This window comes from Netta rufina (assembly GCF_964035555.1).
Source record: "Netta rufina genome assembly, chromosome: Z".
NCBI lineage: Eukaryota > Metazoa > Chordata > Aves > Anseriformes > Anatidae > Netta > Netta rufina.
The window spans coordinates 32,617,787-32,643,109 of NC_140126.1; the positions used below are offsets into that span (position 1 = coordinate 32,617,787).

General features: G+C 38.6%; 1 protein-coding gene across 2 annotated transcripts in view; it reads right to left on the reverse strand.

The window, feature by feature from the left end:
• Nucleotides 1-3,109: 3,109 nt before the first annotated feature.
• The window catches only part of SLC24A2 (solute carrier family 24 member 2), a gene marked incomplete at both ends in the record, with an annotated part of 112,489 nt that continues 90,275 nt past the window's right edge, over nucleotides 3,110-25,323 (reverse strand). For both annotated transcript variants that reach the window (XM_084305813.1, XM_084305812.1), the window contains 4 exons: nucleotides 3,110-3,359; nucleotides 5,472-5,638; nucleotides 6,101-6,190; nucleotides 12,055-12,183. In XM_084305813.1, coding sequence (XP_084161939.1) covers nucleotides 3,110-3,359; nucleotides 5,472-5,638; nucleotides 6,101-6,190; nucleotides 12,055-12,183 — 636 coding nt within the window. The remainder of the gene's footprint in view (nucleotides 3,360-5,471; nucleotides 5,639-6,100; nucleotides 6,191-12,054; nucleotides 12,184-25,323) is intronic.

Genomic DNA, 25,323 nt, shown 5'->3' on the forward strand with positions numbered 1-25,323 from the left:
CAAACAGCCTCCTCCAGATGCATTACAGACCTTAAATCTCCCCCATTACCTCTGGAGCTGAGCTACCACCAATAGCAGAGTTATTCAGCCATTTGAATAATGATCCTGCCCAGCAGAGGTGAGGCAGCGGGAACTGTGAGCTGTCTAATTTCTCAGGGGTAGAAAATTACTTCTAGTACCTTCCAGGATGAATACATTGATGGGGGCAAGCAGACACAACCAACATCCTCCAGGAAAGAAATGAATCTGATATTTTAAGATAGTGTATGAATGCCATTACGGGATACCAGCCTTAGCCCTGTGCACAGAAGTCTTTCTTCAAGCTGTTCATGCCAGCTTTGGACTGAAATACTCACAGTGTGTAGGGCTTTCAGTCACCTACTCCTTACTCCCTACCTGCCCTCAGTGGGGTAGTAGTCTCTGCTGTTGCTGCCCATGCCTTGCTGTACACACCAGTGTGCTCTTACAACTCCCTAGGTCATGTAGGGCTTTTTTCTTTTCATTACAGGAATTACAATGCAGTGTTTATGAAGTCAGAAGAAAAAAAGCAGGAATAATGCACTGAACAGAGATCAGGCTCTTGTCCTTCCTTGGTTTCTCGATTTGAAAGGTAGACCAGTGAGTCTGAGCATCTTTGATTATTGTAAGTGACACAGACTTACTGCAACCCTGCACATGGTCTTTTAGATCACACTGCCTGCTTCTGCTCACCTGTGAAAGAATCACTTGGGTCATGCTGACAGCGTGTTCTGAGCACTGTCATCAGCAACAGAAAGCATTTGGTGAATCTTCTGAGACAGATTACACTGTAGAGTCAGCTCTGTATTTTGGGACACCTGCTTCATTTGAGCTCACAATGTGGGTCACAGATTATCCGTTGCAGGATTGCTGTTCTTTTCAGCAGAGGGCACTGTATGTATGTACATCTTACCTTTGAGTGCACCCATAGAAACAAATGTTAAGAGACTGGAAGCACTATGGTTAATACAAGTAAGGATTCTGGAGCAATGACGGATCTTAAATGCATCACTGACAATTTTATGCTCCCAATGAGAGAAGTGTGTGAAGGAGCAAGGGCTATTTAAAGTGTATGGTTAAGATCAAATACTCTTTCTGAATGTAATTCTTTACATAGGACTTAATACTTTAGGATAAGACATGAGCAGAAGACATTGTAACTCCTAGTTTTCTTGCTTTTTACTCAGTAGTATCTTGCGTTTTAAATAATATCTCACAACCTTAATATTTCAATATTTTTTAATATGTATTTCTTATGTTTTTCTCTACTGTTGTTTTCTGTCAAGTCCTAGTAGCTGACTACTGTTATATTTACAAACACAGATAATAGGAATACAGTAAACCACAAAGGGGATGAGTGAAAAGCAAACAGCATGGAACACAGGCAGGAAAGCACGGTGACAGCATCAGAAAAACAGACAAGACAAAATGTGCTGAGCCTTCTGTTGCACAGCTGTGAGCATTGCATTGCCATTGTGAGCACAATACAAATACAGAACAATGCTGAAACAGGTCATAGATATATGCTGAAATTTCATGAACTCTAACTGCAAAGAAAGACTTGAAGAAACAAACACCAATTATCTGAAATAATTTCTTAACACCTGTTCCAGTTCTCCCATTTTTTAAAATCATACACATTACAGGAAATATGAGCATTGCCTTTCCTTCGCTCTTTCTTTCTCTCTCTCTTTTGTTCTCAGTTTGTACCTCCTCATCCTCTCAGGATTTCAGTAAGATATTGCATTATCACTCTTTCCTAGACTTCTTTAGACATCCACTCTTCCAGCAATAATGACAAATTTTCATGTAGGTTTCCTGCAGCTCCACTATATTTAAGTTGTTATTTTCTCCTACCTAGTCTCAAGATTTATATAAGCGATAAGAACTGCCTCAGCTTTGTATACCAGCTGGATATTTTTTCCAATAATGTCTATATGTAGCTGTGAAGGTCCTTACACTTCAAGTAATGGACAAAGATAGCTTGTAAAATATATATCCACTTCAGCATTTAGGCTGCCACTTGACAACTACCTCTATTGTCTGTATGAAATACTATGCATAAGCAAATAAGCCTTTTTCTTCTGGCATCAAAAGGCAAACTTATAATGGTAACAGCATCTGAAAGCCATTGGTACTGTTGTTAGTATTGCTGCATTAGAAAAAAATGTTGTGTTCACATAGTAGTTGTATCATCTCTTTGCATGCTGCATTGGTATTAAAGTAAAGAGCAAATCCCCAGACAGGCTTTGCCTGTGAATAGAGTGAAAATCTGCATCAGTCACAAAATGACCATCCAACATTGTCCCTTCAGTGCTAGAGCTGGAATTTCAGCAGTCTGAAGCATTTAGCAAGATGTAGTAAATCATCAGTAACATCCTGCCAATGGTCTTTATAGCACTGTGATGCAGAGGATCATACACTGGTAACTCCCTAGCTCTGCTGAAATCACATCATGTAAGTCCACCCAAATGAAGAGACATGCAAGATCTTCCTCGTCTGTGACTCATGCACTCAGTGATTGCTTTCCATTCAGCAGCATCAGCAGATCATCAGATAAATCCCATGTCGAGGTGTGCGTGGGAGGGTGGTCCCTCCCCAAGTCAATATTAGCATTCCCCTTTAGAAGATTATAGCTTCAAGAAATGAATACTCTGTGTATCTGTGTATACTACTACAGAGAAAAAGTAGTCTGTGGATATGTACCGTAGGCATAGAAGAAAGAATAGCTTTCACTGTCTCAGTGCGTGTGCAGCATCCCCAGTACTGAGGGGCGAGGTTGTTCTGCAGCAAACAAAGAAAACGTTGGCGCAGCTGGCCTCAGCCCTTTGTACGCATCCGCACTGTCCAGCAGCAATCAGTCTTCGCTCCGAGTTCCTCTCTTTGTATCTTTTTCTTTCTCTTTTAAAGCCGAGGAATAGGAGATTTACAAATCTTTCAATTGTTTTTGTTCGCTTGCTTTGTTTTTGTTTTGTTTTTGTTGTTTCATTTCGATATATAGATATATTTTGAATAAATAAACATCTTTTTTTTTTTTTTTTTTTTTTTTTTTTTTTTTTTTTTTTTTCCCTTTAGGAAACAGCACTTTCCACTAGATGGAGACAGGGCACTGGATCACTTTGTCCTCCAGGAGGACGCTGACAATCAGGAATACGAAATAAAGCCCAAACATGAGAAAGCCCAGAATTTTATTCATCCTCCACTTGCAGAAAGCGATGGAGAGGATGACAAAGAGCAGCATGATGAAGAGGAGGACAATCGCACAGAACAGACCATTGCTGCTGACTGTCACTGGGGCAAAGTTGTTAATCATAGCATACAGGAGCCATGGAAGAGGTAGGCTGTTGAAAAAAAGGAAGAAAAAAAAAAAAAAGAAAGAAAAAAAAAAAAAGAGAAATTGGAAATACATCAGAGATCCACAAAGAAACACTAGAAAATATCTGGAGACACTTCAAAATGCAACCAGAAGCTTCCTGTATAAAATGAAGCAAGAAAATCTTCTACTATGTGCATAAACCTAATTTATCAATGTGCTTGTGGTACTAGGAGAAAACACATGGGATTTAGGGTCCCAGTTTATCTTCCACCAGTTACATCAGTGGAACGTATCCCCCCCTTAGCTGACAGAAATCACCGGACATCCTGTCCTGTCAGTGAGCAGGGAGGACCCTCTCATTTGTTTCCGCATTGCACACCGTATGCAGACAAACCTTCTTCCAACCCTCCCCCAAGAGCCTGCCAGGCAGGAGGAGGGGGGTCACCTAATTACATGCCCTTCCCCATCCATCCCATCCATTCCCATGTCCATCCCCATGATGAACCAAGGCACTGCCCCAAACATTCGGTCCTTTAAAGTCTTGATCCCCATTTACTTTATAAACCTGTGTTAAAATGTGAACTTCAGCTGAACCTTAGATTAATTTCTATTTCTGTATTTGCTTGCTGTCATTACTTTTCTCATCTCTGATGCTACAGAATGAGGCAACATCCCTCAGGAAGATGTCAAGCTGAAATAAATATTTAAGCTTCCGATTGGCGCTTAGCAGGCTTAGGATACATGAAGAGAGCTGTCAGAAGCTCACAACATTCAAGCTTTGAATAAGCAGCTCAAGAAAGAATAATTCACTATAGCCTCAGTACTAACTAAACCAAACTACAGTGAAACAGTGCCATTTCTGTTGTAAATATGCTAAGCCCAGCAGTCTGTGCTACAGGACAACAGCATTTCCATTGGCAGGAAGACTAAAAATGTGTTAGAAAAATTAAATACTGCAAAAGAAAAAAGTTTTGTAATGAACCTTACGTGCTCGAGGTTGAAACACTTTGTAATGAATAATGCTTTCATATGTTTTGTGGGTTTTATATTACGTTTTATGGATTTTATTTCAAACACTTCTGGGTTAATAGAAAGCTTCTGGGTTAATAGAAAAAAAGGTGGCCAAGCTTTTCTGCAGTGTTTTCTACCATTAGCTAAGAGATGGAGCCATTTATTATCCACTGTAACTTTGGGATCCAATTTTGTACCAGTGCAGTTGGTGGTGTATTTTCAGCAGCTAACACTACAATCTGTTCTACAGATGTTTCTGACTGGACAATGACTATGATGAGACCTGTTCTTCTGCATGTGTGACAGCAAGAAACAATGAAAAATGGAGAAACAAAGAGTGGGGATAAAGACAGAGCTTGGTTGTACACTTGCTGCACATTTTTGAAATACTGAGGCATAGATTACAACATTCCTGGATCAGGTCTAGCTTGATCTCATTGGGTCCAACAGGAACTTGTATTCCAACTGCTTGCCACTTATCCTTACCCTAGAACTGCTGTGAAGCAGTAAAGTGTAAATAGCACACTGCTTCACATAGTGCTTTACAAAAGACTTTTGTGTTAATAGAGAATTGGTTTGTAATTTGGAATTTGTGAGCTATATAAAAAAAAATAATGTTAACAACTGTATAAAAAGGTCATGTCAACAACGTACTATGAGAGCTACATAAGACATTGACATGTGTTTGTTTCTAGCAACAAACACACTGAATGATTCAGGGGCAATGAATTATTCCTTGATTAGTGGTTGTAAAGAAAGTCCTGGCATAAGCCCAGTAAGTAGTAATGTAAGTGAAAAACAGAAACCTAACAAAAGCATAAAAGCTTCAAAAACTCCTACTTGGAATATTTTTATTTTTTTTTAGTGTGATTTACTTGCCTGGGCAGCTCTTCAACGTATGACACAGAGAATTAGGTAATGATTTTGTAACTAGCCTGTCATAAAAATGTCTATAAACTTCTGAACATTTGAAATGTTAACATTCATTGTATATTTACATTACTGTCTTTTTCAAACATCAGTGTCAGAAAATTGGGGTAGGCAACACCTTGACAAAACCAAGCCAACAATGCCAAGAACAAAACACTTGTTAAAACAGACACAGTTTTCTTGCTGTAGGACTTACCCCACTGTGATGTCAAATATGTTGCTTCCAACAGAACTGGATACAGCCATGTCCCCCAGACCTTTGCGTGCTACAATAACACTGGTAATAAGGTCAGGAATGGATGTGCCAGCAGCTAAAATAGTCAATCCCATGATTTCTTCACTAATACCAATGGTTTCTCCAACCTAAAAGGATTTGAACAAAGACAGAAAAAAAAAAAAAAAAAAAAAAAGAGTTGCATGTGGTGGAGAAATGCTTTCTGCTTTAAACCTGCTTAACCAAAAGTATTATACTGGAGCTTCCTGACCATCTTTGAGAATACAGTCAAGATTGGAGAATTACTGTTTTCACAGACCTCCACATTTCAGGAGAAATGTAAGATTGTCACAGAGAACCATGTAGGCACCGACAAGCAGCTACTGATGTCTCAGATGTTACCAGAGTGATTATATCCTGTGGTCAGGGCAACCACAGCTCTCTGAACTACTTTCCATTTACTGAGTAGTGATTTACTTCATCTATCATTGCAGCTCCTGAATAGAGTGCTACTCAGCATGAGATATATGACGGACTCTGATTCTAAATGGTTTCTCACAGTGCAAAACATGAGGCAGGGCTTGCATTTCATACCAGCATCACCTTCTTACCTGATGTGCCCACCAGACCATTAAGTAAGAAAAAAATGCAATCCAACTGATTGAGCCAAAAAATGTGATAGGGAAAAATTTTCTTGACCTCTGCAAAAGAAACAAAGAAAAGCAGTGAGCACCTATGTTGAAGTCTGCTTTGTTCTATTCTATTCATACTTTAAGTGACCTCTCACTTCTTCTGATCAACTCTTCTGACCACCATATGACCAAGACAAAACTCAGGAGTGCTAAAAGACTGGCTTTCCACACTGGTATATGCTTAGCTGGGCCTCATTCTTGCATTGGCTTTGGTTGCAAATGGATCTATGACAAGATTCACCCCCTAACGAGAGCTTTCATTATGAATGGCAGGTTTTCTGTTGTTTATTTGTATCATATGCTGTTATGTTGCAGTTTGCATATGTGTTGAGTTGAATGAATATTTGGAATCTAAATTTATTAATAAATTCATGCCTGATCAGAAGGAATATTTTCAAATTGTTACATTTTATTCACATATTGATAACGTTCTACAACATCATTCACAGTCACCATAACAGGCTATCACAGGATAGACTGTAAAAAAAATGCATATTCAGAATATATTAGATCATTGGCTTTTCTTGGGAAAATGACTAATTTTTTTCAATTAGAACAGAATAAACATTAAGAATATATTTGCAGTGCTTTGTTTTGTAGAGAAGTTTGTTCTAAAGGAAAAAAAAAAAATTAAAACATCCTAAGGCCCATTGAATTTCAAAATCTGTATCACAGTAGAGTAATCTCATTTTCATTTTCAGTATCTCCTTTACTAACACCAAGTTTTGAATAGATGGTATTATTGCAGCCAATGAATGGGTTACATTCATAGTAATGATTTATATACTTATACGTGAGCATGAGTGTAGATATATATATATATACACATATTTGGTTTTGTTTCTTTCCAGTCTTTTGCATCATTCATATTTCCTATTGGCTTGCTACATGTATGTAACAAAAAGTGATTGTTAACAACTAAAGGAAGGAAACGTGACTGCAGTACAGTACCGGGTAATCACTGTCTGAACCAAATTACTGTTTAAAAAGAATGAATGCTATCAATCCTGAATGAAACCAGTTCCTTATGGACATCTACCCGCTGAAGAAAATCCTCACCCTTAATGGAAAAAAGGTAAAGTCAGCAATGCTAATTGTATGCACTCATCTACAGGAAGGAACAATTTAAACATCCATATCAGCCTCAGCAGCGGGTGTGTTGCAGGACACATGGGCACTTTGCATAACGCTAAATTTTGTCCTACAAACTGGGCTTGCAAACATTGAGTAGCATGACCTACACAACCCTGTAATTGAATATTCATAACAGTACACATTAAAGATGGAACAGATTTAACAGTGCTCCCAAACCCCATGTAGAAATACTCATATATAAATAACTAGCTGAACTTCTTGGAGCAAGAAAATCATGCCAGTAAGATGTTTTAAATGAATTATTTTTAAATATAGGGATAGTCACAATGGCATCTGAAAATTATTTTTTTTCTTTAAGTTCCACTCCTGTCACAAGCACTGTTTCTAGAACTGCCTAAGCAACTTTAGTTGATCTGCTTCTTAACTTTATGGAGCAAGCAATGAGTTTTCAAAACAGAGTTCTGAACATTTATTAATTTAGAAAATCTAGCAATGAACTTCCGATGCCGAAACTTATTCAGAAATCAGATGCACCTTTTATTTTAAAATCACAACTTTAAATGTACTGGGGGACATACTAAAAGACTAGCACTTCTTTTTGAGCATTGTTAACAGTCACATATTTCAACTTTCAACATCTTTTGCCTTCTGCATAAAAAGGATTTTTTTTGCAACACATATGGTGAATGAGATGAAGAAGTAATAAACTTGTCACAGCTGGTCAGAAAATACAAACAAGAGCACATCATAGCAGTGAAACTTGAATAATCAATATACAACACTCAAGAAATAAGCATACATTGGCTTACAATACAGCAATACAATCAAATACAGCAATAGCTGTACTGGCCAGTAATAGCAGTCTGACTAATGAAAATACAGGATTATATACACTGAACAGTCCTTGTAAAATAACTGGGCTTTGTTTATCTGAGTCAGATAGACAGAACATGGAGAATTGGATGGTTAAGGACTATCAGTCAGAAACTTTGCAATGTGTCTGTTCCCAGACTGTCTTAGCCAATCCCCCTCCAGAAAAACTGATAGGCAGCCATTTGAGATTACGGGCACTTTAATAGACTTAATAGTTTAATTACCAATTTTAAAAGGAGGAACACTTAAACTCAAAAAGGGCAAAATTCAAAGCTTGTGCAGATTACAGGTGATGAAATCATGAAGGGACTCCATAGATGCTGCTGTATAATTTGCATATAAATTAAATTTTTAAAAAGGAACAGTGATGGCACTCTTTTTTGTTGCTGTTGTTTTTCCTGATGCTGGATTTTATTTCCAGAGTAAAATAATAATCATGTCTATTTTGTAACCGTTGGCAGCATTCTTTTGAGGTTTATCTCGTTGTAGCTCGTTACCTCTTGGGAATATACAGAGCTGCAAATTACAAGTATTTTCCTAAAAGAATTAGTCAGAAACAACAGAGAGCAATTCTCTCCACCTTTTCTGGTAGCTGTTGTGATGGTTGCCTTACAAAGAGAGAAAGCCCAGTTTATTACCAATTGGTTTTGTTGTGGTCATGGTAACAGACAAAGGAGAAAAGCCATGGTTCATTCAGTTTGTATGCTATTTTCTTTTAACAAAAGAGAAAGAATTTCATAGCTTTGCTGTACATTGGTTGGTTTGGTACTTTTCCTGTCTATCAGTAACCTTAAGGACATTTTTCTTGGTATATTTCTGTATTGAATTCATGTCAGCGTCTGAAAAACAGGACTTGAAAACAAGTAGCGAGAATGATCAAAGTATGTTGAAAAGTGAAGATTTTTCTTCTAAGAGTCTGATCCTGAAAGATAGTGAGTACCTAATGATTTGTAAGGTACCTGTCTTAATTTTAGCTGCTTTTATTACTGATATCTTTTTTTTTTTTTCTTTTTTTTTTTCTTTTTTTTTCCCTTTAACCTGAATGAATCATATGTTTGTCTCATGCATAAATTTATCTGTATTGCAAGCTTTGATTTTCCTTCCATACTTGACAGTGCTTAAATCTGATTACTCAGAACCTGTTCCTGTAACTGGATCTGTGAAGGAACATCTTGTCCTTGTCCCCTTGGTAACAGTGTATCTCTGTGTGGCAAGCAGAGTTCATGTAAGTTCTTGCTGGTAATGGGAATTTTCAGAGATGCAATGAACTGCCCCATATGGGTCCAGTCATAACAGGATTGGACTGCAGATAGCCGTTTTTCTGGCCTGTAATACAAAGGAATGGACGTTGCAGTATGAATATAACAAATGAGATGGTGTTCAATGTCTGCCACAGGCCCCTGGGTCACCTTAGTCATGTTGTTTTCCCTTCAACGTTTCAGTATCCCTAACTGTAAAAAGTAGATGGTTGTGCTTATAACCTTCGTAGAATCACTGGGAAAATGTGTTCTATTAGTATAGGAAAAAAATATATTTATATTGTTCAAAACACCTGAACAAAAAGTCAACTACAAGATTCCGAAGGGGTGCACCTCCTTCTGCTGTACTCCCAGTAACATTGTTGATGTTACGGTAAGGATTTTCATGTACACTTGTTTTATGTGAGCAGGTATAAACACAGATTAAATTAAATTAAATTAATTAAAGCAGCAATAAACACAGATTAAAACATGTCAGCTATTGAATCAGCTGAGGAGTTAACTGACCTACTCCGTAATCTACTGTAGGTATGTATAAATCTGCATATCTATGCACCAGAGCATAATAAGGCAGCAAGGATTTTGTAAATTTCATAACTGGAGTCCTTGTATATGAAGTAATTTTGCTAGAGTTTCTGGACCTCAAGGAGCAAGATATAGCTTGGTCTAGTACTAGTAAATGCAGTCAAACCTTCTCCATTAAGTGGAGGTAAAATATATTTTAGAAAACAAACTCTGGGAGGGAAGAAGAACTCATTTTTGAAAAGTGGATACCCACAGAGGATGTCAAAGCTCCATATGGCCTCTCAAATCAGTATTTAGCACACTAGTGTTCATTTTATATACCCGCATGCTAATCTGAGCATCCTGATGGAGAATTTGGGTTTCTAACTAAAATTACCACACTTGCAAATTGAGCCCCTGACAGTAGGCCTACCTACAAAATCTATTTAAATATTGTTTTAGTGTTTTAACTTTTGCCTCACAGATTTCATGGAAACTTGTTTTCTGATGCACATGCTGAGCTGTTAAATTGTGTTTTCTTTTTGTTAGGAAAGGAAGAGAGGGGATGGCACACAAGCATAAGTGAGAATATTTTAGAGACAAACACTCTAATGAAGTGTCCTTGAAAAGTTAGACAGCTGGGCACAGAGAATTGATGCAACCATCTGGTTAATTCTTTGACAGTAATGTTCAAAGTAAGCAGCTTGTCATATTGATACAGCCTGTTACCTCTGCTGTTATTATTATATATAATTATAAACTGCATTGTTTTTGCTTTTGTGTAAAAAAATATGTATACCTTTCATTGAATGATATTTTAAAACTTAAAAAATATTCACACATATTACACAGTTGCATATCAAGAGATATTCACTTTTCCAAAGCCACTGTTGTAACAACTGTTCTCACTTGTGCAGTATAGAACATTGGGCAAGTTTTTACATTCAATGGAAAGAAACAAAATTCAAAATAATGAACATCCTTATTTTTTAGCATCTGAGTACTTGCTCATTTAGGCTGAAATCATGAAAAAAAGTATAGAGGTGGTTTTGAATAATAAGGGGTGGGGGGAGGTGAGGAAGCATAAGTAAAGAAACAAACAATCTGGAAATTCATTTAGTGTGTCTTTCTGTGTTACCAAACAAAAATGTTTACCAGAGTTGTTTGAAAACTTAAAGAAAATAAAGCTTGAAAACTGGAAGGGAAAATGTCAGTTTATGTCCTTTGAGAAACCCTTATCTAAAAACAAATCAGAGGTCTTATTTTAGCTTGTTTCTTGCACTGAATTGCAATTTTTGGTTGTGTGGGATGGGAAATGTGATAAGGAAGAAAAAATAATTCTGGGTGTTGGTTTATAACCTTTTAAGCTGTACATCACCCTCTTGCAGCAGTTTTAAGTCTATTTTTGATCCAGAAAGGAAAAGAGATTAAAACACTACTAAAGGATTTTTCCATCTATCACATCTATTGACTTCTTTTTTACAGTTCTTTTACTTTCCATGAACCTCCCCAGTCAGGATTATATGGATATGTGAGTGTAAATGTGGTAACACTTGACAGCTTGTCATTTTATATAATTTCTATTAAGAAGAAGGTTTACAAGGCTTCAAGCCAAGTTGGGGATAAAAATTAAAGTGTTTTACACATGTAATGATTTCTGGATTTTGTTCTAGTATGAAATTTAAAGATGGTGAGTAGAAGGCAGAGGTGTAGTAGAAAATGCATATCATTATTTTTGAACCACTGAGAAAGTCTAGACAGTCTAATATTCTTTCTAGTTTCACCCTTTAGGGCACTGAAGATGGGCAGACTTCCTCAGCACTTACGTGATGTTCAGTGGAAATCTAGACATGCAGATGTGAAATCCCCAAAGAAATTTGAAGAGCTTTCACTTTGCGTCACAAAATATTAATGAATATGAATGGCAATTTTTATAGATCTATTACCAACCAGTTGTCCATAAGCACCCATTTGAAGATTTGAAGATTAATGATGTGGCTTCCCCAAAGAAGAAACTTATAAACATAAATAATTAATTCTATTTTTACATAAATTCACTGCAGTCTCTTTCTGGATGTTGGCTTTTAGCTAGAGAATCTCCAGCTGTGTAGAACACATGGACTTGTACAGCCAGTTACTCACGGGATTTCTGACATCTGGGAGTGAAGCCCACAGTGGAAACACAATGGGTAATACAACAAGGTAGGTGAGCTGCTTGCGTGGGGTGTCAGGCCAGGCCAGGCTGAGTGGCTGGTCCTCATCCTCTTCATTCTGTAAAACAAACTGCAGTGAGCAGAGTATTGAAGTGGATAAATGGGGCTAGGGATTGTTTAAATTGCGGTCATTAGGACTGTACTGTATTTCAGTAAGAACGCAGGGGGTCTGAAAACATCACATTAACACCACATCTTCCTAGCAACATTAGCTAGAACAGTCAGATGGTTTGGGCCAGGCTATGTGGTATCTTTCCAGCACAGGCTGCCTGACAGTGTCTGACTGCATCTATACTGACAGTGATGCTGGTCCCTTGGGATGCATGGAGAAGTGTTGCACCTTCTCCCTGGAGGGGAGCAACACCTGCTTTGTGCCTCTGATACATTATTTCATCTTCCTGCAGGCTCTCCCCTGGGATATGTGCTTGTCTAACCAGAGATCAAAACTGGTCTGGACTGCCCCAGTTCTGACCAAATAGATTGATATTTGTATAAATATATGTGTGGTGGTACACACGCACAGATACATGCATATATGCATAACAACTATATATATGTGAATACATGTATATACATGTATACATATACACATATATAACTTTTTAAGCTCTTCTGAGTAATTTAAACATTACTTTTCAAGATACATGTGCATGTATTCCCTTGTTGAAAGGACCATAGGACAATTCAGGCTGGCAGGGACCTGGGGAGCAACCCTGCTCAGGCTGCTCAGAACTTTGCCCAGCTGGGATTTGAAACCCCACCCCAGAGGTGAAATCACTTGACACTTCCGTGCTCTGGCTCCACAGCTGAGCTGTTCAGGTGAGGAAAAGTCTTCTCATCTCCACCATGAGCCACTTGTGTTTAGACCTGCCACAACACAGCAGTCTTCTTCACAACTTGGTGATAAAACTAAAAGAAATTCATTCCTCTCTTATTTGAGTAGCTGATTCTAACATCAGTCTTTAAAATCCTTTTATATGTAAGATCTTCACCTCTCATCTGTATTACAGAGTTGATGTATAGGGACCTTTTCCCCGACAGAAAACATTCCAGCTGCCACACGTTTCTCTTTCCCTAGTTTGCCTCTGCCAACAAAATGGAGCCCTTTAGACTGCTGCAGAAATAAAGAAAAGTAAGCACATTTCAGCCTTTTGGGTCTACATTTAAAAACAACCTATTAACTTTTATCGCAGGTAGGCAATGACTCTAGAATTGCACATGGATCTAACATTGCATAGAATATGGCAAAAGGGAAAAAAATGGCCTAAATGGTCTGTCAGACAGAGGTGTATAATGCAAATCCTATTCAGACTGTGGAAAGATTTTTCTAGAGAGCTCCATGAAGTAAGTCCATGAATAAGTCCCTCCAAAAAAACAGTTGCATGGGGAATAATCAAGGGGAGTTAGATATTTGTGCACACCTACTGAACTACAGTCTTATTGGCATCATGGAGACGTGGTGGGATGGCTCCCATGACTAGAATGTTGGAATGGAGCGATACAGGCTCTTTAGGAAGGACAGGCAGGGGAAAAAACGGAGCAGCTGGAGCGTGTGGAGCTCTGCCTGGGAATGGGTGAGGAGCTGGCAGAGCCTCCCTGAAGGGAGGGCAGGGACAGGTGACATTGTAGTGGGGGTCTGCTACAGGCCACCTGATCAGGAAGACCAAGCAGCTGAGGCCCTCCACAGGAAGAGAGAAGCAGCCTCATGTTTACCAGCCCTGGTCCTCATGGGGTACTTCAGCCACTCTGGCACCTGTTGGAGGGACAGCACAGCAGGGCACAGGCAATTCAGTAGGTTCTTGGAGAACAAGGAGAGGTGTTATGTTGGACCTTGTTCTCACCAGTAAGGAAGGGCTGGTGGGGAATGTGAAACTCAAGAGCAGCATTGGCTGCAGTGACCATGAAATGCTGGAGTTCAAGATCCTGAGGACAGAGAACAAGGTGCACAGCAAGCTCGATACCCTGTACTTTAGAAAAACATACTTTGTTTTCTTCAAGGTTCTACATGGCGGAGTACCACAGGATAAAGCTCTGGAGGGAAAGGGAGCCCAAGAAAGGTAGTTAATATTCAAGGATCACCTCCTGCAAGCTCAGGAGCAATGCATCACAACAAAGAAGAAGTCAGACAAAAATGCCAGGAGGACTGCACTGATGGACAATGAGCTCCTGTCCAAACTCAAAAGAAGGCCTACAGAGAATGGAATCAAGGACAGATAGCCTGGGAGGAATACAGAGAAGTTATACGAGAAGCCAGGGATCACATTAGAAATGCAAAAGCCTTTATAGAATTATATATGGCCAGGAACATCAAGAGCAACAAGAAAAGCTTCTTCAGATTTGTCAGTAATAAAAAGAAAGGATAGAGAAAGTGTGGACCCTCTCTGGAAGAGACCTGGTCACCTGCGATATGGAAAAGGCTCAATGTCTCAAAGGCTCAGTGAAGTACTCAATGGCTTTCTGCCTCAATTTTCACCAGCAAGTGCTGTAGCCACACAGCCGAACTCACAGAAGGCAAAGGCAATGACTGGGAGAGTAAAGAACTGCCCACTGTGGGAGATCAGGTCTTCTACCTGGACTTGTGAAAAGCATTTGACACTGTCCTGCACAACATCCTTAACTCTAAATCAGAGAAACATGGATTTGATGAATGGACCACTTGTTGGTTAAGAAATTGCCTGGATGGTTGCACTCAAAGAGTTGCAGTCAGTGGATCAATGTCCAAGTGGAGACCAGTGAAAACTGGTGTTCTGAAGGGGTTTGTAGTGGGACTGACAATGTTTAAAATCTTTGTTGGTGATATGGACAGTGCAAACGAGTGTTCCCTCAGCATGTTTGCAGATGGCACCATGCTGTGCCACTGGTGATGACACCAGCAGTTGACATGATGGCAGGAAGACACGCCATCCAGAGGGACCTTGGCAGGCTTGAGAGGTGGGCCTAGGCAAACCTCGTTAAGTTCAAGGCCAGGTGCAAGGTCATGTATATAGGTCTGGGAAATCCCAGGCACAAATGTGGGCTGGGCAGAGAAAGGATTGACAGCAGCCCTGAGGAGAAGGACTTGGGGGTGTTGGTTGATAAGAAGCTCAACATGAGCCAGCAATGTGCGCTTGCAGCCCAGAAAGCCAGCTGTATCCTGGGCTGCATCAAAAGAAGCATGGCCAGTGGGTTAAGGAAGGTGATTCTTCTCCTCTGCTCTGCTTCATGAGACATGAGACCCCACCTGGAATACTGTTCTGCGGTTGCCAGCACAAGAAGGACATGGACCTGTTGGAGCGAGTCCAGAGGAGAGCCATGAGGATGATCAGACAGATGGATCATCCTCCTGTGAAAACACATTGCGAGGACTTGGAGTTGTTCGGTCTGAGAAGAGAAGACTCAGGTGAGACTTATAGAAGCCTTCCAGTACCTAAAGGGGTCTACAAAAAGCTGGGGAGGGACTCTGTGTCAGGGAGTGGAGTAATAGGACAAGTAGTATTGGCTTTAAATTGAAAGAGGGCAGATTTAGATTAGATGTTACGAGAAAATTCTTCACTCAGTGGGCAGTGAGGCACTGGAAAAGGTTGCCCAGAGAAACTGTGAATGCCCCATCCCTGGAAGTGTTCAAGGCCAGGCTGGATGGGGCTTTGGGCAGCCTGGTCTAGTTTGTGCTGCTCCTGCCTGAGAAATCAGTCCTTTCTGCAATGGACCTGTTACTCTTCCCATAGATAGTGAGATATTACCCTTTCTTAACATTGCTTACATAAGCCTTATGACAAATGCTATAAAAAGCAGTCATTTAAACAACCACATCAGTTACTTTTATGAGCAAAAGAATTGTTGATGAAATGTCACCATATGTTGGTATTGTTCATAACATTTTCTACTTATTGCTTATTTTGGTTGAAGATCCAGTCTTAATTATTCAACAATTAATTGTTGAATATAGTTCAACTCCTCAATTGCCATGAAGTGATAAGATCCTAGACAAGCAAGCCCAGCTCTTCCCTTAGGCTCTCCTGACATGGAGATGTATGACTATGTCACCTGACATATGTGTACTGAAGTAAACTCCTGTTTTCCTCTTGACGCATTGACAGACTGTAGCTATTTTGGGGATTATATGCTGATGTCAACAGAATACTGGGTTTTGTTAACCCCTATACATTGTGAAACTCTCAACTTTTGTGATTCTAAGATGGCAGTAAAGTGTCTAGGTCGTAATTGCTATTGTTGTTAAAAGATTTTAAAAACACATATGTAGACACAATTTGTAACACTCCACACAGCACTTAAGAGGCTACTGAGCAGCTAAGAAGCTAGCCTTTGCCTTTAGCTTGCAGCTCTGTACCCTTTGGTAGATGATCAGTACCTCACAGCTATAACATATTGAATCCTGACTTTTGGGGGACTATGTTGGTGCAGTATTTTGTGTGGTTACTTCCTAAAATGCAAATCCATTCCTTTTCCATTTTGGTAGATGCTCTTACAGTGGGAAAACCAAACTGAGCTGGATGTTCAGCTTTGAAATATGATGATTGAGATAAAATTTGAGCACAAAAGGACCAATCGAAGGGTTGCCTAGGTAACTTTTTCAGAGTGGCCTGTGTATAATTCAAGCAGCAGATTCAGCAGGAATAAAGCTCCATAAATGACTGCTTCATAGAGTACCAAAGGACAAAGTATTTTCTGAAATTGTCATCTTTAAATATTAGCCATGATCAATAACCACATTTAATTATTACAAAATCTTTATGATAGTCTAAGTTTGCACATGAGTTTGTGCAATACTGGTGCACACATTATTTCAGCAATGGTCCTCATTCTGGTCTTGTGCCTGTGTCAAACAACATTGCTGTAGCATGAGCACAAAAGCAATACGAAAGGCAGTAGCAAAGCAGCACAAAGAATTACATCTGGAGGTCTTCCAGATGTGTCCTGGGGAATCTAGTTCCATATTTATGAGACGTTTTCACTTTCAGGTTGTACTGCCTCATCCATCTTCCTGTGATAACTGCACTCAAAATATATACCCAAACTTGAGCTCACAGTGCAGTAGGGCAAAACCAATTTTCCTTGTATCTCCAGGATGCATGAAAGATGCTACAGAGTGGATCTCCACTTCCCATTTCATATAAATCAGAATCAGCATCTGATTTTCAAATGCTGATTTTCCAAAAATCAGTAGAAGTAAGGATGTTAAACACAGTTGTAAATCTAGCTTGCATGAATTTCAAAGCAATTCTGAACTTCTTCAATGAGGTTGAAGAAATGAAAAGGAAAGAATTTTCACAGCTATAAAACCACACTAATGTGGGTTTATGCTCTGGACAACACTGAGATACAAAACGACTTAGCACAGATTTATGTTGGAGATTGCATACATTGTCTGTGGTTTCAACCTATCTGCAGTGAACATACTCCCTATGCATACTTGCTGTTTTCAGGAACTGATACTGAAGCAATATTTTTGATTTCTTCTAATCTGTGTGATGAAAACTCAATTGCAAGGTTACATGCACTTCAATTCTACAATGCCAAGAAGAAATACTTAATGATATACATGATGGAGTTCAACTACCTACAAATAGACATGTTGGTGCCATTTGAGGCACCTTCTGGCATCTCATTTGACCTCCTGGTACATAATCAGAAACACAGAATATTCTGCTGGTTTATAACAGACCTGCCACCACACTGATGAGTGATTTGAGGGAGGTGGGAGAGGATCAAGTAGTATAAAATCTCTACAGTTTTGTATAATATGGCAAGATTGCTAGGCCAAGAGGATAGAAACAGCCACACTAAGTCATAGGGGTCTGGAGAACAGGTCTTATGAGGAGAGGCTGAGGGAGCTGGGGTTGTTCAGCCCGGAGAAAAGGAGGCTCAGGGGTGACCTTATCACTCTTTATAAGTACATTAAAGGAGGCTGTAGTGAGGTGGGGCTTGGTCTATTCTCCCATGTGCCTGGTGACAGGATGAGGGGGAACAGGCCAAAATTTTGCCAGGGGTGATTTAGGTTGCATATTAGGAAGAACTTATTTACCAAAAGGGTTGTTAGGCATTGGAATGGGCTGCCCAGGGAAGTAGTTGAGTCACCATCCCTGGAGGTCTTTAAAAGACATTTAGATGTTGAACTTAGCGATATGGTTTAGTGGAGGACTGATTAGTGTTGGGACAGAGGTTGGACTCGATGATCTTGAGGTCTCTTCCAACATAGACAATTCTGTGATTCTGTGATACACAGAGACCATTTAGATCAGTATCTTGCTTCTGGCAATAGCCAGACATAGGTACTCACAGAAGAAACATTGGAATGTGTCATATGTTTTCATCTTCCTTGAATTAAAGGTTTAGCCAGAAGCTGCATTAGATCTCCATTTGTAATAGCCGTTAAGTGTTTCCATTAAATTCTCATTAGGTTCCATAATTATTTACACTATTTATTTACTGTATACTATTTTATTTTATTTGCTTGTGCTTGGGGTTGTCTTTTTGTTACATATAACTTTGTACTGCTGAATATCATATTTATACTCATGCATAGATGGGATATATGTGCAAATTAATTTTCTTATAGGCAAATGATCCCCTTGCATGTCCTACCAAGGCTAGTAGAATACATCTGTAAATAATAAAAAATATAGTTTTGATTCCTTATTTTGAAGAAATTAGACAAGAATTGTCATTTTGTTGTGCTGTCTTCCATATATCTGTAACAAATATTCTTTCAATATTTTCTTTTAAATGAGTGTACATATATGCAGAATCTTATTTTTGCTACTTCAATTTTCTTCTATGTAACTCATGACAAACAATGAAGAGTGTACCAAATCTCCCAAGTTTTCATCTTTCACACATCCTTCACCCAAGAATATCTATCCAATTACTTGTTTGTAATCCCACATACGAAATCTCTGACTGGTTTGCTCAGGACTGATCTGATGATTTCTCCTAATCTCTCAGGAAAATCTTTCCAGAATCAGAAAAATACAGTGTGTTTCACTTTATATAAACAGCACCAACATATGGTGACCTTTCATCAATAACTATTTTGTTTATAAACAACAACTTATAGCAAATTCCATCTGCCAAAGTCAGAGTGTAGTCACTGCTTTTAGCAAACATCAGAAAATTATTGCTTCCTTGGATGCTCAGACTCAAAATATATTATCTTAGTAAAAACAGTTGCTTATCTGGCACAATATCAGATGACTGCAGTTTTACTTTTTTTTTTTTTTTTTTTTTTTTTTTTTTTTAACTGATGTTAGTAAAACATGGAAAACAAGTACAATGAACCACCTCAAATTTTCTGAAGTATTGAAACTGCCACCATTTACCAAGTAGTCCATATCTTATAAAAATAAAGCATACGAATTGCAAATATTATTATTGAAGATTCTGTTAGCCCAACAGAATTGCAGAGCTGAGCTATATATTCACATGATTCCTGGTGCATTTTGACTTACAATGTTGTTAATCAACAAAAAAATAGCATCAGGACTCCAATAGAAAGAAAACTACAGACAGGCACTATTTACTGTTCAATTTCCTCATGCCAAAGGATAGATACTGTAACACCTATAAAAATGCAATTTATTTATTTGCTTGGTAGTGCTGCAAAGGACCATTGAATTTATTTTTATTTTATTTTATTTTATTTTATTTTATTTTATTTTATTTTATTTTATTTTATTTTATTTTATTTTATTTTAAGTTTTATTGGGAGTGAGGAGCTTTGTACAACCAAACTCCTTACAGTGAGTGAATCAACAAAAAAATGTGAAGTCTCAAAATGTTACCTATCTTAGATGCAAGTACTGATTTTCAGTACTGATTTTTTTTTTTTTCCTTAGCATAGCAAACCTCATGCTCATTTGCTTCATTAGATAGGCAGAGGACAAAGGCTACGGTAAATTGTGGAATAGCTTCAAGAAGTCTCTGCTTCAAGATTCCTGTGTTTTGATTGGATTGATCATTTATCTTATGCTACATCTTATTTGGAAAATTATGGAAAAAAATGTGAGATAATTAAACTAGCATGGCAATTTCTGAGGAGCAGCTAAGACAGAAAACAATGTCTTTCCACCCCCACTCTGGAGCAAAATTCAAGTAGGGAGTAAAATTAAATCCCCAAGCTTCTCAAATGTGTTTGGACCCTCAATTTAGTGCAGGTAATTTTTATTAATCCTCTCTGCACTGTGAACTTACTGAAAATATCTATCCTTTGAGTGGAGGCTGTGGGAAGGAGCAAGGCATAGACAGGTATTTACTCCAGATTCTGTTATTGCTGCCTGTGTCCTCTTGGGCTCTTGTGAAAATAGCTGAATGCATGGTTCCCAGAGCCTATGTGCAGTTTTTATGTCCATGCTACTGCATCTCTTAGGGGAATTGAAAAGAAATAGGCTATTTGTAATAGCCAAAAGTCAGCCCAGCAGTTGAAGTAACGGCTACGGTGCTACGGAGATGCAGCTGAAGAATAAACCTTTGTCATCGTGCCATTTTTCCCTGTCCTGGTTTTCAAGTCAACTTCCATACAGCAAAAAAAACATGGAATACACAAATCAGTAGCCTTAGGAAAACAAAGAACAATCTGTTTTGATGGCAGCACAATGCTCTTTAAGTTACAAAAAGCTATATTGGCAAACAAGATGCAGGCATTTATTTTAGGCTCAGTGTGGCAAATGAAAAGAGTTTTATGCATTGGAAAAACATATTTTTAATGATGAGACAAATTACCAGGCGTGCTGGAATATATCACTGTCTTCCAACAAGGGCTGCTCTCGTCTCCTCTACCCTCTCTCTCCAAAATGCAAATGTTTTATATAGCCCAAGAAAGATAGCCTATGACAGAGAATGCATGGCTAGATTCGAATCATGTTAATTTGGTGCAAAGAGAATGAGGACTCCATGGCAGGGGAGTGCTGCCTCTGCCAGAGGCTCTGTCCTGAAATGCTCTGCACTATGCTGCTGCTCTTTGCTGGGGAAAGCAAAATACACTTTACCCCACAGTTTCTCAGGTAAGCAGTTTAGATACAATAAAAACAATAAATCAGCCATGGCATTTTCCTATTATATACTGGTTGCCTTATCTTTTCATGGAAAAGTTGTCTCTATCATGGTAGCATGTAAACATTTTCCAGAAAGGTTTCCATGGAAACAGGTAAAAGTGTGCGCATGTGTACATGTGTGTGTGTGTGTATGTGCGTAGGTGGGAGGAAAAGGTGTTATCTTCAGCCTGGGAGCTATTTTTAGGAAAGCTACAGGTTTAAACGACTATGTCTCAGCACACTTAATCAAATGCTTGTTAAGGAGGTGGCAGTGGGTGGAGGGAAGGTAATTGGACTTCTCAAAAGGATCATTTCTCTGAAGGACACCCTATAAAACATTTAATGAGATACTGTCAGCATCCTTTTCGTCTTCTTTCACTTTGCCACGTGCGCTCAGTATCACTCTATGAAGTTTCATATGACAGAGTTTTCTCCTTTGTGGCAGCCTGCTAAAGGTTAAAAGAAAGAATGCAGCAAGTAGAACAAAATCCCAAAGGAAGATGGAATATCCAGCAGGAGGGAAGGCAATATCTGGCTGCAATTGAAGCAGGAATGTCTTACAGACTGTATAATGGAAAGAGGTATTGTTCCCTGCTGTGTTGGTTAGGGCTGGGAAAGAGACCGCAGACATCTGCCCTTCTCGGGGGCTGATCCTTTTTTATCAAAGTGTAGGAGATCTGTGGATGTTTCCAATGGGAGTAGTATTATATGCGTATTGCTGTCTGGGACAAATGACTGTATTTCTGGAGACATTTTCTGGAAAGCCTTTCTAAATTTCTGCAGCTATAGCACAAAGGAGTTCACCTTGTTGAGCAAAGGCTCCTCTCACAAGAGGAGAATTGAGGTTCCTGGATAGGAGTGGAATAGGAGGAATGGAATTAAGAGCCTAGGGAGAAGCAAGCAAGACTGTGGAGTTTGGAAGAGACAAATGAAACAACAACAAAAAAGGAAATGAAGTAAAATTCATTCTGGTTCAGGAAAGCTTGTGAAAATCATTAATGAATAGTGCCCTTGACTCTCTATTGTGGAGTATTTCAGCCTTGTTCAATGAAAAAAGAAGGAAAGGAGGAAAGAATGAGAATCAAGAAAAAATGTGAAGGTGAAAAAGAAATCCTAAGGAAACCAGTAAAGAGACAGGGAATAATAATTAGTGGAACTTGGAGAGATATGTATTTTTAAAGAGCTGTTCAATTTACAAATATATGAAAATTAAATAAAACATAAAATCAACTTTTCCCTTTTCTTGTAGTTTTAGCCTGAGACCTTCTTTACGTAAGGGTACTCTCCTCAACATCATGCTTTTAAAAGAATAGGAGTTTTATACATAAGATGGATCTATTTGCATATTCTCTTTGTAGTAGTGGAATGTATGATTTCTAATTAACTTTAAATCAATTTGGACGTGTCCTATTGGATGCGTTTGAGCTCCCAGCCTTGGTACAAAGAAGATCAAAGAAGCATAGTGAAGACCACAGCATGGTGGTAAAAACTGTGACTGTGTAAACTCTTGGTAAAAACAGGTGAAAGGAACAGGCCGGTGATCTCCCAGCACGGACCCTGTCCAGCTGATCCTGCATGCCTGCTTGTGTGTGTCCACTTGGTGCCTCTGCTGGGGTGCTGCTTTAGGGATCTCCCAGTTAGTGAAGTAATGAGAATAAATCTACTTTTTGCATTTTCGCTGCAAGTCTGTAGATGTTCCCACTGCCTGTCTGTGCTGACTCACATACCTGCTATGTGAAAACACCCATATCCCAGTACACGGTTTTCAGGACAATATTTTTTCCCCAAAGGCATATTTGCAGCTTGATTCTTCAGGATGGACAGTCTCCAATCTCTTAAGTTCTAAAATAACATCACTGGGACACAGAGTTACTAATGTTATTTTTTTAAGGAATTTATGAGTCTTTCTAAACAAGTTTATGGATCATGAAAATAAATATTTGGACATATAAAATTGTAAAATTGGAGAGAAGCAAATTTTATACTGTATTTACAAATATACCACAGAACTTCCTTTTGGTTCAGGATAGGGAAAAATCACCAAAAACTCAGGCCACTAGATTGAATTCTACTCACAGACCATCCAGGCAAATGCCATCCTCAAGGTGAAATGGTGAATACTTTACTTGTTCACAAAAGGATCAAAATGCAGGAGCATTTGTAGGTCAGGACTGAGCTGTAATGGGAGAGTTTTTGTGGAGGTATGAGAAGGAGAAACTATTGTGGGGGTCTAGCAGGCATATTATCCTGTACCTTCTGTATTGCTTCCCTGAACAAAGCTGTTCTTAGAATGGATACCATTGTCTTAAAGATACAGTGGTTCCCAGGCATACAGTCTCTGTATAAAGTTTGGAGAAGCTAGAGAAAAAACCTCAGGAGGGCAATGACCAGTTTCCCATTCTCTAATTATAATCTTAATCAAAAAAGAAGGTCTTGTGAATGCTGTTTGCATGATTCTGCTGTTGCCTACACTTCTATAATTAGGGGTAATCCTATTAGTGTCCATGAAGTCAATATACAAAGCAGAACAAAACTGAAGGGTGTTGAATTTGTCCTTCTCTGTATTTTTCTCATTCCTGCTTGCTGGGATGATGAACAGCAACAAAAGCAGCCAGAGAATTAAACATATTAGAAACAGGCAGACTCACCTTTCAGCAAACTTTGGTTGAAAGTTTTCTAAGCATATTTTCCTTGGATGTCAGTATGAGAAGATAAGGTTCTTGTTTTATTTTGCTTTCATCCCTCTTGACCTTTGCTCCTCCTATTATCTGAATCTTTTTTATTTTATTTTACTCCCTTTCCTTCTGTTCTTAAACTGCTTGTCTATGATCCATTGTGTTTTGTTAACTTTGAGTATCTCAGAGAAGGCAGTGTTAGCTTCAGGGTGATGCCACAGCTTGAGAAGGTGTACCAGGAAGCTGTGCACAAAACGCTAGGCAATAGATCAAGGAAGGTTCTCTGTACAGAAGAGAACTGGCAGAGAATCTCACAGAAAAGTACAGTCCTAAGTATCACATAGACCTATTTATTTGTTACATATATATCACGGATGTGTAGACTATTTTTATTACAACTTTTCAAAAATACTGCTATATATTTTTAAATTACCAAATAGCTTCCAGCATATCAATAACTGAAACAGTCTGAGGTAGCAACAACTGATAGGTTATTACTAGAAGAGGACAAAATTAGAAAGGCCACTGGGGAGGGAGCCAGCATGAGCTATCTCAAAATGTTATTAGGGGATTGCTATTTTTGTTGTGACAGCAGACGCCTAAAATCCTTTCTTTCAGATTGATGGACCTAAAGCTGCAGAATCACTCCTCCATCAGTTGCAAGCCTTCCTTCTTGCTCCATCTTGTCATTTTGACAATGATAAACAATGTATCCCTCTTCCAATACAGCAGAGCACATTTTCAGAATGTCCTAATACTTTCTTAAATTAACATAAAAGTTCCAAACCTTCCCTGACTGAAAGTTTAAGGTGTCTAAATGGAGATGGGAGAAACAGGAGGAAGACATTAATGTGTAATGTACTCCTACAATAATTTTCCTTTCTTATCCTGCAGGTGTTTGAGATTGAAAATACTGTCTTGAATGATGAGGCTGCTCGACCTTGCAGATTTCTGAACAAGCTCAGAAACCATTGCATTACAATGCAAAATGATAGCGTATGGACATTGCTGTGAAATATGATTGCTTAAGATTACTCTTTCTTCTTTGTTTTCACTGAACAATCTCAGTGAAAAAAATGTGGCAGAGCAAGACTAGTTTCCTTCTTAAGTTAGTGAGTGCTATTAGAGTCTATTAGAGTTATTGTACATCCCACAGACTGATTTAGGTACATGCTAGCAGGTTACTCCAGGCTATGCTATCCTTTATTGAACTTTGAGAACAGAAGTCATAAAGCTACACTGCTTTGGATTTTGTTAATTATTTTGCTGAAGCAAAAGAATTTTCCTTACCTTAAAATGATGAGTATTAAAGTGAAAGGTATTTGGAGTGTTGAGATTTTTAATTTGGTAGATTTTACTCATCTCATTTATTTAAGGATAAGGTTTTGTTGGTCTAACAAGGATCCTGTAAGTGGCTTGTCAGTCTGGACAGATTATTTTCTTAACAGAAAATATAATTTAATGCCTACTATGCTCTCCTCTTCTGTCAGACTCATT